This window comes from Ceratosolen solmsi, unplaced genomic scaffold (assembly GCF_000503995.2).
Source record: "Ceratosolen solmsi marchali unplaced genomic scaffold, CerSol_1.0 scaffold56, whole genome shotgun sequence".
NCBI classification, from domain to species: Eukaryota; Metazoa; Arthropoda; class Insecta; order Hymenoptera; family Agaonidae; genus Ceratosolen; species Ceratosolen solmsi.
Genome location: NW_011948425.1, coordinates 6,026,655 through 6,041,559, shown reverse-complemented (window position 1 = coordinate 6,041,559; position 14,905 = coordinate 6,026,655). Strand labels below are relative to the sequence as shown.

The following is a 14,905-nucleotide window of genomic DNA, read 5'->3' as shown; positions in this document are numbered from 1 at the left end:
TAATTCTCATTAATCTTAACTCACTAATAATTCCTCTGAAAAACAATTAAAACTTTGCAAAAGCCTGAGTATCGTTACAAATATATCGACGCTAAATTCCGAATCTGTGGAAATATACAATACTTGTCGCGCCCCTATATCGCAAACAAAAACAAGCTCGTTCTTCATGTAAATAATACCGAACGACGCAGCCTATTGAAAGTCCAATAGTTCGTAATCGGGTGAAGAATCGCATTCCGTATTGACAATAAGGCTGCCACAAAAAGCTCATTAATCAGGAATTAATCAATCTGGGGAGGAGGAGGGGGGGGGGCATTAGTCTCGGTTTTGGCATCCACTGCCACACTGCCGACCAGAACCCCTTGTAAACGCACCTGTGCAGCTTCCACATAGAACGAAGCCATACAGCCGTCCCCGCGAGATATTGCCAATATCGATTGGCATTCGAAATTTTTTCGCCGTATAATCAAAGAAAATGGTGAGGCGAGATTGGCATCCCACGCATTGGCCAATATTTGCCGCCCTCCTCCCCCTGTTCGTTGTCCCCATGCCTTGTTCGATGGGTATCGTAATTTCGGCTATCCATGTGATGGTGAAAAAAGTTGGATCGGTGCAGTCGTGATCGCGGGAATGTTGTAGGTTAACGAGTTTTGAAATTACTTCATGCTCGTGTTCCGCATGCAATAACATCTTATAGTACGAGGAACTTTAAAACGAAACATACTATTATGTAAATGGCAAGTCAGGCATTATGTTCAGAATGAATATAGAATGTTGCTTTTCCAGCTAAGTGATTAACAAGTATGTCATTTTCATCAAACGCAATGGATAGAGATAAAACAAAGAGAGACAAAACGAATGGATAGAGATGGTGAAGTAATAAACGTTAAATTTAAATAGACAATCTTAATAATATTTATAATTACAGCGCCAAATAGTTTCAAAAATATTTTCGAAAAAAAGTAGCGATTGGTTAGCGAAAAATACAGCCATCGTATTAATACGTAATTTCTTTCGCTTAATCGGCAGATATATTAATCTTATGTCATTAAGTTAAAAATTAAATAGATTTTTTCTTTATATATATTTATATACAATTTGAGTAACCAAAATTGCCATTCGCTTATAATATCTTTGATCAGCTAGATATTCTAATTAAAGCCAGTTGCTTAACTTTAATGACTTTCAAATTCGTTATTGTATACTTTTTCAGCGTCTATATAACTTGAACGTAAGATGGGGATAAAAAAAATTTATTAAAAATCCGAAAATAAGAATCCTCGCTTATTAAAATGTACGAAGGTCGAATTTTACCAGTTGCCAATTGTTAAATCCATCGCTGATCCATCGACTGACAACTACCGATATGAGGACTATAAATTATAAATTTTAGCAACGCACGAAAGTTTAATTATGTTTGTTTGAAAAAGTCGAGTCATGCAACAAATTTTATGAAAATATTCCACAAAGTCAATGAGAATAAAAGAAAGCAAAAAATCGATGGCTGTGCCAACAACAATTAAGTTTCATTAAGTTCACGTGCTTTTATTGGCCTCATCAAAGACAGCGCGAGTCGTGACCCTCCCACCCCTCCATCCCCCACGAAACACAGTAACTAATTATTATGGTCATGATTATTATTATAGTTATTAGCTTACGCCTTGTTAGGCACTCCTCCAAAATTTCTATAATTAAAACAAGGAGACGGGATGGGGGTGAGTGAGTGACGACTTTGGTAATGGAGGGGCTGGAGGGAGGGAGGGGGAATATAAAACGAAAGCAAAGAGGTGAAGGGAAAGGATGCCTATGGTAGAACGCGAAAACAGCCCATTAATTCCGAACCCCCAAGCATTTAGGAGGCACTCCTCGATTCTTCTTTCCTCGTTAGATACGTTCGCTAAGAAATCGATAAGTAGAGACTCTAATGCGCGACTATGGCATTAGCGATCGAATTTCCACGGATCCCGTAAATTTGCCCTCCTAATGATCGGCTTGGCAATGCTTGGATCCACTTTAGGCGCTCTTACCTCCCGTTATTTATTTATTGTTTCTTCATGCTCGCGTGACTCGCAAGTTTTTCATACGAGATAACGCGTATTACGCGTGGAGTGCTTTTTTTTTTTTTTTTTTTTTTTTTTTTTTTTTTTTTTTTTTTTTTTTTTGCTATTCGAAGGATACACGGTAGACGCGTTGATGAATAATAACTTTTATTAATAGTTGTTTAACGATGGCGATGCTACGATAATCAATCGTTTAAATAATGTGGTTTAAAGTCCAATAAGAAGAAATAGAAAGAAAAAAGTGTTATTCTTGCCAAGCGGTTAGCGTGAGCGTTATCACAATTTTTATAATTGCAGTGAAACGCATATTGGGCCGCCATACCGGGTACACTGTCGTTCCGATGCGCAGCTCGCGTGATTACGTCATTCTCGATATCATTCTTATCGATACCATTGATATTGGTATTGTGCTATTGGTATTCTCTATCGGTAACCAACCGCGACAATCGTCTGGAAAAATAATATATATTTTACACACTTATCTACCGGCAATATTAATATTTCCGATATTCCATACTTTTGATCTCCGCTTCATATGTAATCGCTGCACTATATGATATTATTAGGGCTTTTTAATATTACAATTCGATTAATGATTTTTAGCCATCTGCAGCCGATTATTATTTAGGGTATTTCGATTACACGATTTTAAAGCAGATATTTATTAATGAAATTTTATTAATGAAACTTTATTAAAAGATCGTCATTTTTATATATAACATTATACTCTATGTTCCGCAACTTTTTTTTAATAAGAAAAAAGCTAATGAATTTTTATGTATATAGTTTTCATGGAATGGAGCTGTGTAAAAGTCATTATACAAAGAAATTGTTGATACTTTACTATAGAAATGATAATTTGTTTTTTTTTAAAACAATCGCTAAAATATTATTATTAAATGCCTTGATGATTCGATCAACAATAATTGATTATTAAAATTACTATTTCACATCGAGGATAAAGAATATTATTAATTTACTTACAATAGATCGACAAATAATAGCTTTAAGTTGTAATTACAATTAAAGTGATAAGCCTAATTATTAAAACAATGAAAGCATTATGTCAACTTATTGGAATTATGTAAATATCAATTCGCTCCTTTTTCTTAATATTTTAAATTAAAAACTGAAAAAAAAAAAATCATTATGTAAAGCCATATTTACAGAACCTGCGTACGATCGCTTTTGCTTCATCATATCGATTGATCGATGATAAGTTATGCGCGATTTATCAAGCTTATATTATTGAAAGGGAATTATTGCGTTTCAACTCATATGTATATTTATCATAGGAGATGCACTGAAATCCGGAAATTTCAAAGTAGCTACAGACATATTCCCAGCCAAACTATCAATGATAATGGAAATGCTCCTGTTATTTTAATTTCCTTGAAGTCGGTCCCCACACAATACACGTTTAGTGTCATTATAATGCCTTTGTATAATATGCCTTTATCTCCAACACTTGGGCGTTAAACATTATGTTGCAAAATACATTATGAGCAAGGCAAAAAGCAAAATGTATTTATCTCCGAATGTTGCTTAATTATATATTATCAGTTCTCAATACATGCGCTTCTTATCGACTGAATCTCGCTAAATACTTTGAATCTTTTCCAAGCTCGTTAGATAGTTTCAACGGAGCTATTCTCATCGTCGGACCTGATAGTATAGTGCTTTCTTAAATACGAGCGCCTTATATGCCCCAAGTACAAAAGAAAAATGGTTAAAGCCAAGCGCAATATTTCCAACCAAAAACTTTTGCAAAATCACGAATTTTACCCATAATCCCAACTCTACGGTGATTATCCCAAACATAAACGAAACGACCTTAGCCTATTTATATATATAACGTACTAATACCGTTCCAGGGCCTCTTCTCCAGGATCACGTTCCGAGAGCCGCTGTTCGTCGGCGGCCCCGGCAACACCAGCGGACTCGAGCGTCTGCCCGTACGCAACGGCTTCTGGGGCTGCGTCCGTAACCTCGAGATCAACGAACAACGCTATCGTTTCCCCCTGGCGCCCCAGGGCGATGCGCTCAACGGCTTCGACGTCGGTGAGTACGGGACCAATGGCTCTCCACGACGCTTACCCACCTCCTTGTAGAATCCTTTTGCGAACTCTCTGTTTGACAACGGCGACTATCTCGCGCTGCTACCCTCCGGCTCCTCATCCCGACCCCACACCCCGCCCACCGTCGACGACCATGAGCGTTCACTTGAGAAGTCTGATGTTGAGAGATCTCGGTTATCGTACTCTTGTAGATTCGAGCGATTTCTATGTGTAGTCGGGCATTCGAACGGTAAAAAAATGGATTGGATAATGGATCGCTTCACCATATGAAATTAGTTTTTCAATTAAGCTGATAAGCAACGATCAACATTCACTTTATAAAGAAGCTCCGTATTTACATTATTGAGTAAACTGTGCTTTTCATAATGGCAGTTAATATTTTCATCGTTTGCGTAAAGGTAGTAAATTTTCATTAGACAGATGCATGAATTATTATGAAATTATAAATTCACGACATAAATTATTCGAGCGTACAATTTTTTAAGTTTCTACTAAGATCTTATAGTGTATTAATCGATATTTCTATAAAGTTATTAGATATTTAAATTAACGTATTTAAATGAGAAAATACATGTCTTCCTATCCAGCATAAGAATAATGAATTTCACGTAACAGTCAACAAAAAAAATACGTATTTTATTACGAAATAGATGACAATATATTGATTTGTAAGAATAATTGACTTACCGACCCAAGAATAATTTCTTTAATCTTTATTCATAAATGCACAGGATGACTACTTTCTGGATTCTAATGTTTAATACTAAACCAATCTATAATGTGATTATTAACAATTCTAGACAACCTATTTACTTAACGTAATGAAATATATTATTAAATGAAAATCATTATTTACATCTTTGAAAATTCAAATATCGAAACTCGGTAAAAAAAAAAATAAAGTAAAAAACAATCCATATACAATTTATCGATGCCTTACTAAGTTATTTATTTATTGGCAGTAATACTATCCTAGATAAGGTTATACATTTAAATTTAAACTATTGTATGCATTGTAAATAAATAAACCGCTTAAATACTTAAGAAATATTTCTGCGTGAAGTTGATTCTTGATAATATCCAATTTACTGTAGAAATGTAATAATAAATATAAGCCATCTAATAATGATCGAAAAAAGAAAATAATAATAAAAGATGAAATTTCTCAATTATAAAACTGAATCGAGTGTATAAACTTATGGGCAGTAGCATCAAATTTACCAATAATCACCTAAATTTATTGAACACTAGCAACTTAAATTTTACTCGAAGAGATAAACTCAATTGTAAATGTATAAATGAAAACAAGACACATTGCAAAAACTCACTTCCACGTTATTGTTATAATAATTATTATTATTATTATTGATATTATTATTATTATTATTATTATTATTATTATTATTATTATTATTATTATTATTATTATTATTATTATTATTATTGAAATCGAGAACATTAGTTGGAAATGAAATTTTTTGTAAATATTGTAAAACGTCTTAAGATAAACCGTTATTCATTATTATTAATAATACTGAAAAATAATAGTTGGCTATTTCTAAAATTAGACGCATCGATGCATAACTTTTAAAGAATAATATAAATCGTAATGAAGAACGTGTAGTCGTGAGATGCAAAATCACGGTACTTTACGTCCGAACAAAGTGAATCGCATTAAGAGACACGACATATATTCTCTTGGGAGTAATATCGTATGGATTTCGCACAGTCATTTAAAAGGTACGAGGCCAATAGTTATAGTGCATGAAAAAATAGAAGCGGAAAATTGAGCACTTGACTTTGCAACAGGAACGAACGTACTAAATACACATCGCTGCCGCTCCCCTCCGCCCCTCGATTCTCCTCATTGAGTGAAAAAAAGAACGCGAAAACGGAAAAATAGAACGGGAAGCGAACATAATAAAGACTACAAAAAAAAAAGCTCTTCGTCATAGTTATAAGTGCGAAGTGATTACACGAGAAGGAGAACAATAAAGGACGAATGAAAAGCGAAGCTGGCAGCACTAAAGAAAAAGTGAACACTAGCTTTTTCTATTTGTGTCCGTAACGCTTTCAAAGTATCGAATGTCTTGTTTTTTCTCCACGACACTATTCTTCCATTTACTTACCCACCCTCCCCAATCCAATGTTACCCATCATTTTAATCTTTTTCGTCAGGTTTTTACGTACCTTCGATGTTTGACTCATGGAATTTGCGCGTTAACGATACTTTACTTTGATACGCGTTCGCTGCCCCAGGCATGCACGATTTGGCCAGGTTCTGCACGAACAATATGCATAAATAATCTGCCAGTCTATCTTTCGAAAGGACGTACGGGCTTGCCCTGGACCATATTATATAACATGGGACCGAAGGGCGGTAAAGTACCCTACACACGCTATGAGATACATACGAGCGCTATGAACACGGAAGATAAAGCGCCACTGCAAATATCCTCCCAGTTGACTTTTTAATCGGTATCGCACATTCTGCATTCTGTTTTCAGAAAAGTGCACGGCGGATAGATGCAGCAAGGTGCCGTGCGAACATGGCGGCAAGTGCCTGACAACCGGCGGTGACACCGCCGTCTGTCTCTGTCCCCTCGGCTACACCGGTGACCTCTGCGAGACGAGGGTGGACCTCCAGGTAAACGTGACTCTGCTGCCCCGACTTCCGTCGACTAATTTTTCGACTCGACGAGGTTTTGGAGATTTTTAAGATTACGCGATAGAGATAAATTTTTTTATGGCGATCGATGATTAATTTTCAATTCCATTTATTAGCCGAGCTTTTATTCTGTCCGATACGATGTAGTCGGGTAGAAAAATATTAATTAATAAGCGCCTGTCGCCTTATTGAATTTTCGTTAATGATTGGAAAATGAAACTTAGATTAACGTGACTATTGAAGAGATTGCAATTTATTAAGTAACGCTAATAAATGACATAGGAAGACGATGTCCATTAGCGGGGGGGGGGGGGGGTAAAATATGATATTTCCCGTTATCACTTTAATCATGGAAATCGCAATTGAAATTCCAAAGTGTCAGAATCGCGCGATTTTTTTTTTTATCTCGACAATGAGTAATGCTATCACTCGTAGAAATAAAGCTCAACTTCAAAACCTCGACCGAGTCATTAAATTTGTCAAATAAATGTCCTTGTAATTAAAGTGAAGGCGTGGTACTTTTTTTAATTCCGATATATCTTCATGAAAAATATTAACTCGGTAAAATAAGAATGCCTTGATAAATTAATCTACGCGGTGCATCGCTCTTCTCATTTCTAGAAATGAAATTCATATCCCCGACGACTAAAACTACATTCCCCATGTGTACAGAGATTTTGCATTGAGATAGACGGATTACAACCATCCGTCCCGGGCACGTAAAGATCCCGAATAATTATCGGCCGCATTATTTTATTTATAAACGGAAATGGCAGGCATCATCTGCATAAGCAATTAATTTGGATTGCGGGCGTGCCTCCAAGATTTCTCCCAACACTAATCCATTAGAAAAGTCAATAATTGTCGTAGTGCCGAGCGTCCGGATGCGTTTTAGGATGGTGATAAGAAGCTCAATTATAAGTGCCGTCTAATGAAACGATGTCGGCGTCACGACGCGTCGGGAGCTTGCACTAAGTGCTCAAAGTGTGCCCCCTGCTCCGTCGAATCCATTGCTTTTAGCCTTAAATGCATGTCTTATGTAAGCCCTCGTGTCTGCTTAAAATTCAATGCTATTGTCATTTATCTCGCGCGGGGAATAAATGCGAATAGCCGTGCAAGGAAACTTTATGGAGATCTTGAGTCGTGTTCACGGGGATAAATAATCGCTTTACATCTGGCAAAATGAAAAATAATTACCGGCCGAGGTCGTCGTCGCACCTGGAATTACAATTTTTGTTGTGTATGTGATTAATAACGTATGGGACTATCGAAATTTCGAAATTTGTTGGAAGAAATGGCCCGCTTCGTTAAATTCATTCCGTATACGTTAGACAATTATGTTTTAGCCTCGATTATTATCATCGCTCTTTCTTCTTTTTGGAACTTAAATATAGAGTAGAGTAAAATTGTTTACTATTTTAAGTGCACTTTAATAAGGAAAATAAAACTAACTCGGCACACGACGATTCATCCCCTTACACAAGGCGCAAAAAACTTTTAAAATTTAAACGTTAAAATTACATAAGTTTATACGACTTCTCGACATTCATTATTATTCAGGTAAGTGTTAGTTTTCTCCGTAACTATGTAATAAAAATATTTAATTCAAAAGAGCAAAAATTTCTCATATTGTTAAACGTTTCACGCAAGCTGTATAAATTACTTAATGTGGAATATTTTATCAAAATATTTAGTAAACTGTGAAAATAATTGAAAAATTAAAAATTTCCACTGCCAAAAGAAACGAATTTCGAATAACGAATCGAGTTATTCGTCAAAGTGACGAAACACTTGATTAAGCCAACATTATCAGCAACCTAACAATCAATACGGTATACATCGATATTGTTTTTAAAACCAAAAGCAAACAATTTGCATTATATAATATATATAAATTTTTTAAATACGTAAAAAAATATAAGTTCTTAAATAAATGCAAAAATAAATTCTGTATAAATGCATAATTGACGTATGAATCGCATTGTCAATTTTATAAAACATAACGTTTATGTATTTTTGTTATACGTTAATCAATTTCTTTACAATCAGTTCTTCTTCCATTATGGAAGTGAAATTTTTTTATTCGTTTCATCTTCTTTGTTTTGTTTTAACGAAATGAAAATAAAATGACTACTATTCGTCAATAATTTATGAAAATTTAATTTCAACTCACATAGCATTTTACTTTACACATAAATTCTAAAAAATATCTTAACATTTATTAATCATTCCATTTATTCAGCTTGTTGTTTTTATGATTATGTGCTTCACGTGTTTTAACTTGTAATTTAAGTATGACCTTGTTAAATAAATTAATATAGCAAAGTATTTAGCAAGTCAATAATATTTTCGTCGATCACATTACATTTAATTAGAAGCTTTTCTTTTAAATTGATGACGAATTTGTTATTTCGTATCATAATGTATGCACTTTAATATACATTTTACAATTAAATACATATCTAAATACAGACTTAATATTTATTGAATAATAGAGTAATAATATAGAACAAATGCTAATGTATATGTATATATATATATATATATATATATATATATATATATATATATATAAAAGTAATTTCGTCAAATTTTGTAACAAGCATTGATATTTCATTATCTCAATTCCACAACAATTTAATGTACTAAAAATATTTATTGATATACCACTCAAATGTCAAAATTTACTGCATTAACTCTCGATTATATGCGATTTACATTTTGATAAATTTTCTATTAATTTAGGAATTTTTAGAAAAAAAATAAAACAAATACTGAACTAATGTAGTAACTGTGATAAATTTGTAATAACCACGATTCTAAGGATTTATATATTGTTTTTATTTTCCACTAACTGAAATATAAAATATTTTTGTGTGTGTGTGTGTGTGTGTGTGTGTGTATTTGATTGTAACAGCGTATGTAACATATAGACTTTTAGAAACATGAGAAAGCGAAAAGATAGAATTGCCGACTTTAAACAGTCGAAATCTGTTCAGAATGTAAGGCAAGAATAACCGTATCTTAAATGTACTTCAAGTATATGCATTACAACACTTTTATTTCTGCGCATTATCTCTTATGTCAGTTTCAAAAAGCTTAAAAATAAAAGCAGATAAAGTTTTCGTACATTTGTCTAGTAAGTTACTCCATTTAAAACATTTGGGCTTAGGCAGTTTTAGACATTTTTACATAAACCAAGGCTTGAAATATACTTTGAAGTTCATTCCAGTAAGAAAATGCAAATATAAAATATCAAATTTTCTCGCGCTACCTAGACGATCCTCTTAAGCTCTTGGAAAACTCCGTCGCTTTATTTCATTTCAGTTTAGACCTTAATAAATACATTTAATTTACTTATATTATGTAAAGTAAGTATCCGGCTTCATACACTGCATCTGTTTACCAACAATACAAATACTAAATTCAATCTCTGGAAAGCACGCACACGCACACACACACACACACACACGCGCGCGCGCGCGCGCGCACAAAACCCCTTCATAATCGCGCGGTATAATATCCAAGTACACTTAGGCAAAGCAGGAAAAGAATAACGACAGCCGCTTGCGTCCACCAAGTGCTACTCAAACGTCAAAAAGCTCTCGCAGTCGCTCCTGCATCACGTCATCCGCAGACTCGGTTTTTCCTAGCATGACAAAAGGTCTTCTACAGCTTGCGCGCAAGCAAATCGATTGTCCGGAGGCTGGCATTAATCAATGCGAGGCAATTGCGCATATTGCGGGAGTTATGCGGGGCCGTTTTTGCGAGGTGTACGTATTCATTTTGAACGTTAAAAGTAGCGGGCCAATTAAACGCGACACCCACCCACGCATATCTTCCTTATGACAATTTACATATGCAGTTTCCGTAGGATGACGTGGTACATCACCCGATGCATCGTTTGGCTTTCGAATGCGAATGACAGTCAAGGAGTATATAAATATTTTAGGGGCACTGTGTCGTCATTAAAAAGAGCTTGCGAATGTTGATCGGTAAATATCGAATAGTCCGAAGTGCGTATAATGAGTACAAACGTTAAACTAGTACTTACTAATTTAGTTTATAGTTAAATCTTAATATTTTACATTAAATTGTTAATGCGTGCCCACTTGTAATTTAAACGAGAAAGAGTTTTAGGCAGCATTTGAAAGACTAATTTATTGGATATTACGGAATTAAAATTAATTGCATTGTCTGTTGCATTAAAATTAATGACCGTACGCTTTCACGGGCGTACGTGCGTGAGTACATGCGTGGGTGTGGGTGTGTAAGCTCTTCATTAATGGACATTACGCGTTTATATAAGCGTAGTTATATAAATTAAAACGTGATTGAACATTAAAAACGTATTTATGCATAATAGTTTGTCATTGATAAAACTGGCCCAACATTTAATAATATTGCTTTAATATTTGATATTACTTTAAATTGTTTAAGAAAGGAAAGTCCATTTCACGTGTAAGTGACTTATAATCTTTAAACATTCAGCTTCCCGTTAGGATGGTATATGAAGATAGTTTAAATGGCCAATCGCAATTTACAATAGAAGAAAGCACTAGAATAAAAGTTTGTAAGAAATTTTATGGCCCCGTGTCGTAAGCATTTTCCAAACCTCGTGAAATAGCGATCCCATTGGCCAAATCTTCGGTTAGCTTAGAAACGGCTAAGCTGCTTCTCGGTGTTCCATTATTCCGGAATATCGGTAAGCATCGGAGCCAGAATAAGTACAATGCGTTCGCCACATCAACCTCAGCCTCGACCCATTGATTGTAGTATACAAATTTAAATTCTATAGAGGGTAAAAATGAATATAACGTACAGATGATTTTTAAAAAAACGTCCCGTCCAATCACATCTTGCATTAGCACTTAAATTGCGCATTGCGTGAAGTTAGGCAAATAGCGACCAATACGTTATGTAAGACACTTATGCGTAACCCACGCCTCTCAGGTACCATCGTTCAACGGCTCCTCGTACCTAAGGTACGCCGGATTGGCGGAAACATCGCTGTCGTGGCTGGAATTGTCGGTGACGTTGAAGCCGACGAGCCCCGACGGTGTCATACTTTATAACGGCCATCACAGCGACGCAACTGGCGATTTTATTGCCCTCTACCTGACCGAAGGCCATGTGCAGTTTACGTTCGACTTGGGAACCGGATGCGCGACTTTAAGGTAAGTAATCCGACCGAGTAACTCGGGTCGTTATTTATTTTTATTTCAGATGATAGATGCAATTTTTAATGGACGTAGCTTTTACGTGGATCCCGCGAGGCCGGTCGCAATGTTTTTGGATGAGCTCTTTAAAGAATTTAGATAAATTACGGGTGTCGCCATTGTAGACATAAGTAACTAATGAGTTTTAATTGTACACGTTATTCGCCTACTTTATAAGCTAGTAACCCTTTAAAAAAAAAAAAAAAAAAAAAAAAAAAACAGACGAAAATTCTTTATTCAGCAATGAAAGCAACAGCTTTCAAGTTCAAAGTTTGAGATACCGCCATAGCTTTGTATAAAAATCAATTATATCGTAGACTCGAAATTTGTGTGTCTAATTGGCATTTTGATTGATGTCTGATAATGTCGGCCATCTCGGAAAACCACCGCCGACCAAATCAACTTGAGAGTCTGCACTTATTTTTACGAATTCTTATCCGCGTAAGTAATTATGAAACGAAACGGTTAAACGGCAACGACGAAACATTAGATCAAAAGAGCATACACTGGGCGGATATTTTTTTATAACTGGATGTACTAAACAATAAAATACTACATAATTATTGAAGTAACAATAAATAAATTACTACGTAGCGACACGATAAGGTCATTTGGATACTTTGGATAAGAACATGGAAATACTTTTAAAGTAAACTGGCTATGCTTTTGCAAACAAAACTTATTGTGTTTTGTGTAAACTGTGTAAATTGTGTAAAATAATATAAATAAATATGACAATTATAATAGTCATTTTAATTGTATTTCAAATATAAGTGCATTAAAGCTCGTTACAATTGTAATCGAATTAGTAGCATTTAAAACATTTACACACATAAAAGTTAAGCTTAAACAAAACTGTAAAATACCGAAATTTATATTAGCAATAGGATGGACGGCAATTATGCATATCGATTAAGTATAAAAAGTCGGAAATAACCAAACGTCTGCCTTGAGGTAGGAAACCGCAAATCTCCGGGTCTCTTTTATTATTTTTGCAATTTTCAAACAATTAGTTGCAAGAAAAATCGATAAAGATAAAATTTTGTATACAAAATCTTGCGCGCTTAATTTACAGCCACATCATTTTCAAAATTAAACTGGTATTCTTTTAAATGCTCCCTCTAATGGGAAAATTCTCCGAGAATTTTTCTGATATTACTCTGGAAATAAGCTCTCAGAAAGTATACGAAGTAGAATACTTTCACACATTCCCCTTTAAAACTACACTTGAAGTTGAGAAGGAAACTTTTTTGATTCGCTCCGTTCGAGAAATATCAGAAAATGACACTCAAAAAAAGAAAGTTAATAATACATAGGAAAACAGAATAATATCGAAGTTTCGAAAGCCCTCGTAGGAAGATTGCCGAGAAGAATCCATACCTAAAGATCTGAAGACCTAAAGGCAATGTAGAGGGAAAGCGTGTCGATTAAAGTCCGGTGCTCCTCCTTAACGGCTAGTGAAAATACGAGATTTTGAGCGAAATTGTTTTTAAACTGGCGCGGCTCCTCGATTACGTAAAAGCGCTTGTTCGCGAAAATGAAGTACCGTCGTGAGATAAGCGCGACACCGTGCCCCCCCCCCTCCACCTCCACCACCACCACCACCACCACCACCACCCCCGCCCCCCTCCCCGCTAATTGAAAAGCTACGATTGATCGCCATTATTCGTCGTCCACTGATAAAGTTAATGCGTCGTAATAACGACAGTCAGAGTAGCTACGAGCAGCTCCAATTAAGCTCGATCGAATTGCGTAATAGTGGAGCGTCAGGCAAATCGTAGCGAAAGAATCGACGAAGGCATTATTTATTACATTGCGCGGGTATCGGTCATCGCTCTCGTTAATGCTGACGGCGTTAAGCGCACGCCTAATAGGGGATCGATCGCTCGCAAGTAGATGATGATTGGCAGGGGGCGTGTTAGTCCGTGAATTTCGTGCCATCGACATTTACAAATTATGTTGTTAAGGCAACGCTGATTCCGATCTCGCGAGCTTTATGCTACCTTTAGTGGCCGATTGAGTGGCGGGGCCGAGGGTCGCTAAGCTAATATTTTCAAATTGGCACAGTCGCATTCATTTGGCGCCTTAGATACCACTTTTATAGATCATCGATAAGTCCAACGGACTCGACCCACTTCAAGGCTATCGACACTTTTTTACATTTTTTACTCGGCTTTCCATCTAATCAGTCTAACCAATAAAGTAATGTCAACATTAAGCTCTTCTGCCATTCTCAATCATTGAAATCCTTGATAAAAAATCTGTTAAGATCGGTGACGAAATGCTTTGTTATTTGCCGGAAATATGCAGCTATAAGCTTATAATAAATTCACAACGATATTATACCGTCGATACAATTTACAATAACAAATAGAATTTACAAAAATTAAAAAAAAAGAAGGGCTCAGTTTAAAAAAAAGAAATAAAAGTATGTTGATGGTGGGGGACAGGGTAGGGGTAGGGGTAGGGGTAGGGGGAGGGGGAGGGGGGTAGAAAATACTCATCGTTAAGGATGCATACATTGCGTTTCGTGAAATTTAAAAAACCCATCAGAGTCATTCATCTATACTCAAAGAATCCGCTCTCGGTAATTCAGAATCACCATTCGCGCCAAACGATGATAAAGAAATTGTATAATCAAGCGCTAAAGCCACTCAACAAAGCAATACACCAAGCGATAACTGTTTTCAGGAGCAAAAGGCCCGTACGACTGGGCGAATGGATCGAGGTGCGGGTATCACGGACCGGTCGACTGGCCTCTCTCGAGGTGGAGAACGAGCCAGAACGCGAGATCCTCGCACCCGGGGCATTCACCCAGCTCTCGTTGCCGCTGAATCTCTACATCGGTGGCGCCCCCACATCGGACATCTACTCGCCCAA

The 14,905-nt window shown here is 35.9% G+C and overlaps 1 protein-coding gene across 1 annotated transcript in view; it reads left to right on the top strand.

The window, feature by feature from the left end:
* LOC105363049 (EGF like, fibronectin type III and laminin G domains protein pikachurin) overlaps window positions 1-14,905 on the top strand; it is an 88,815-nt gene that overhangs the window by 69,059 nt on the left and 4,851 nt on the right. The window contains exons 4-7 of the mRNA XM_011500620.1: window positions 3,935-4,121; window positions 6,646-6,785; window positions 11,760-11,983; window positions 14,717-14,899. Coding sequence (XP_011498922.1) covers window positions 3,935-4,121; window positions 6,646-6,785; window positions 11,760-11,983; window positions 14,717-14,899 — 734 coding nt within the window. The remainder of the gene's footprint in view (window positions 1-3,934; window positions 4,122-6,645; window positions 6,786-11,759; window positions 11,984-14,716; window positions 14,900-14,905) is intronic.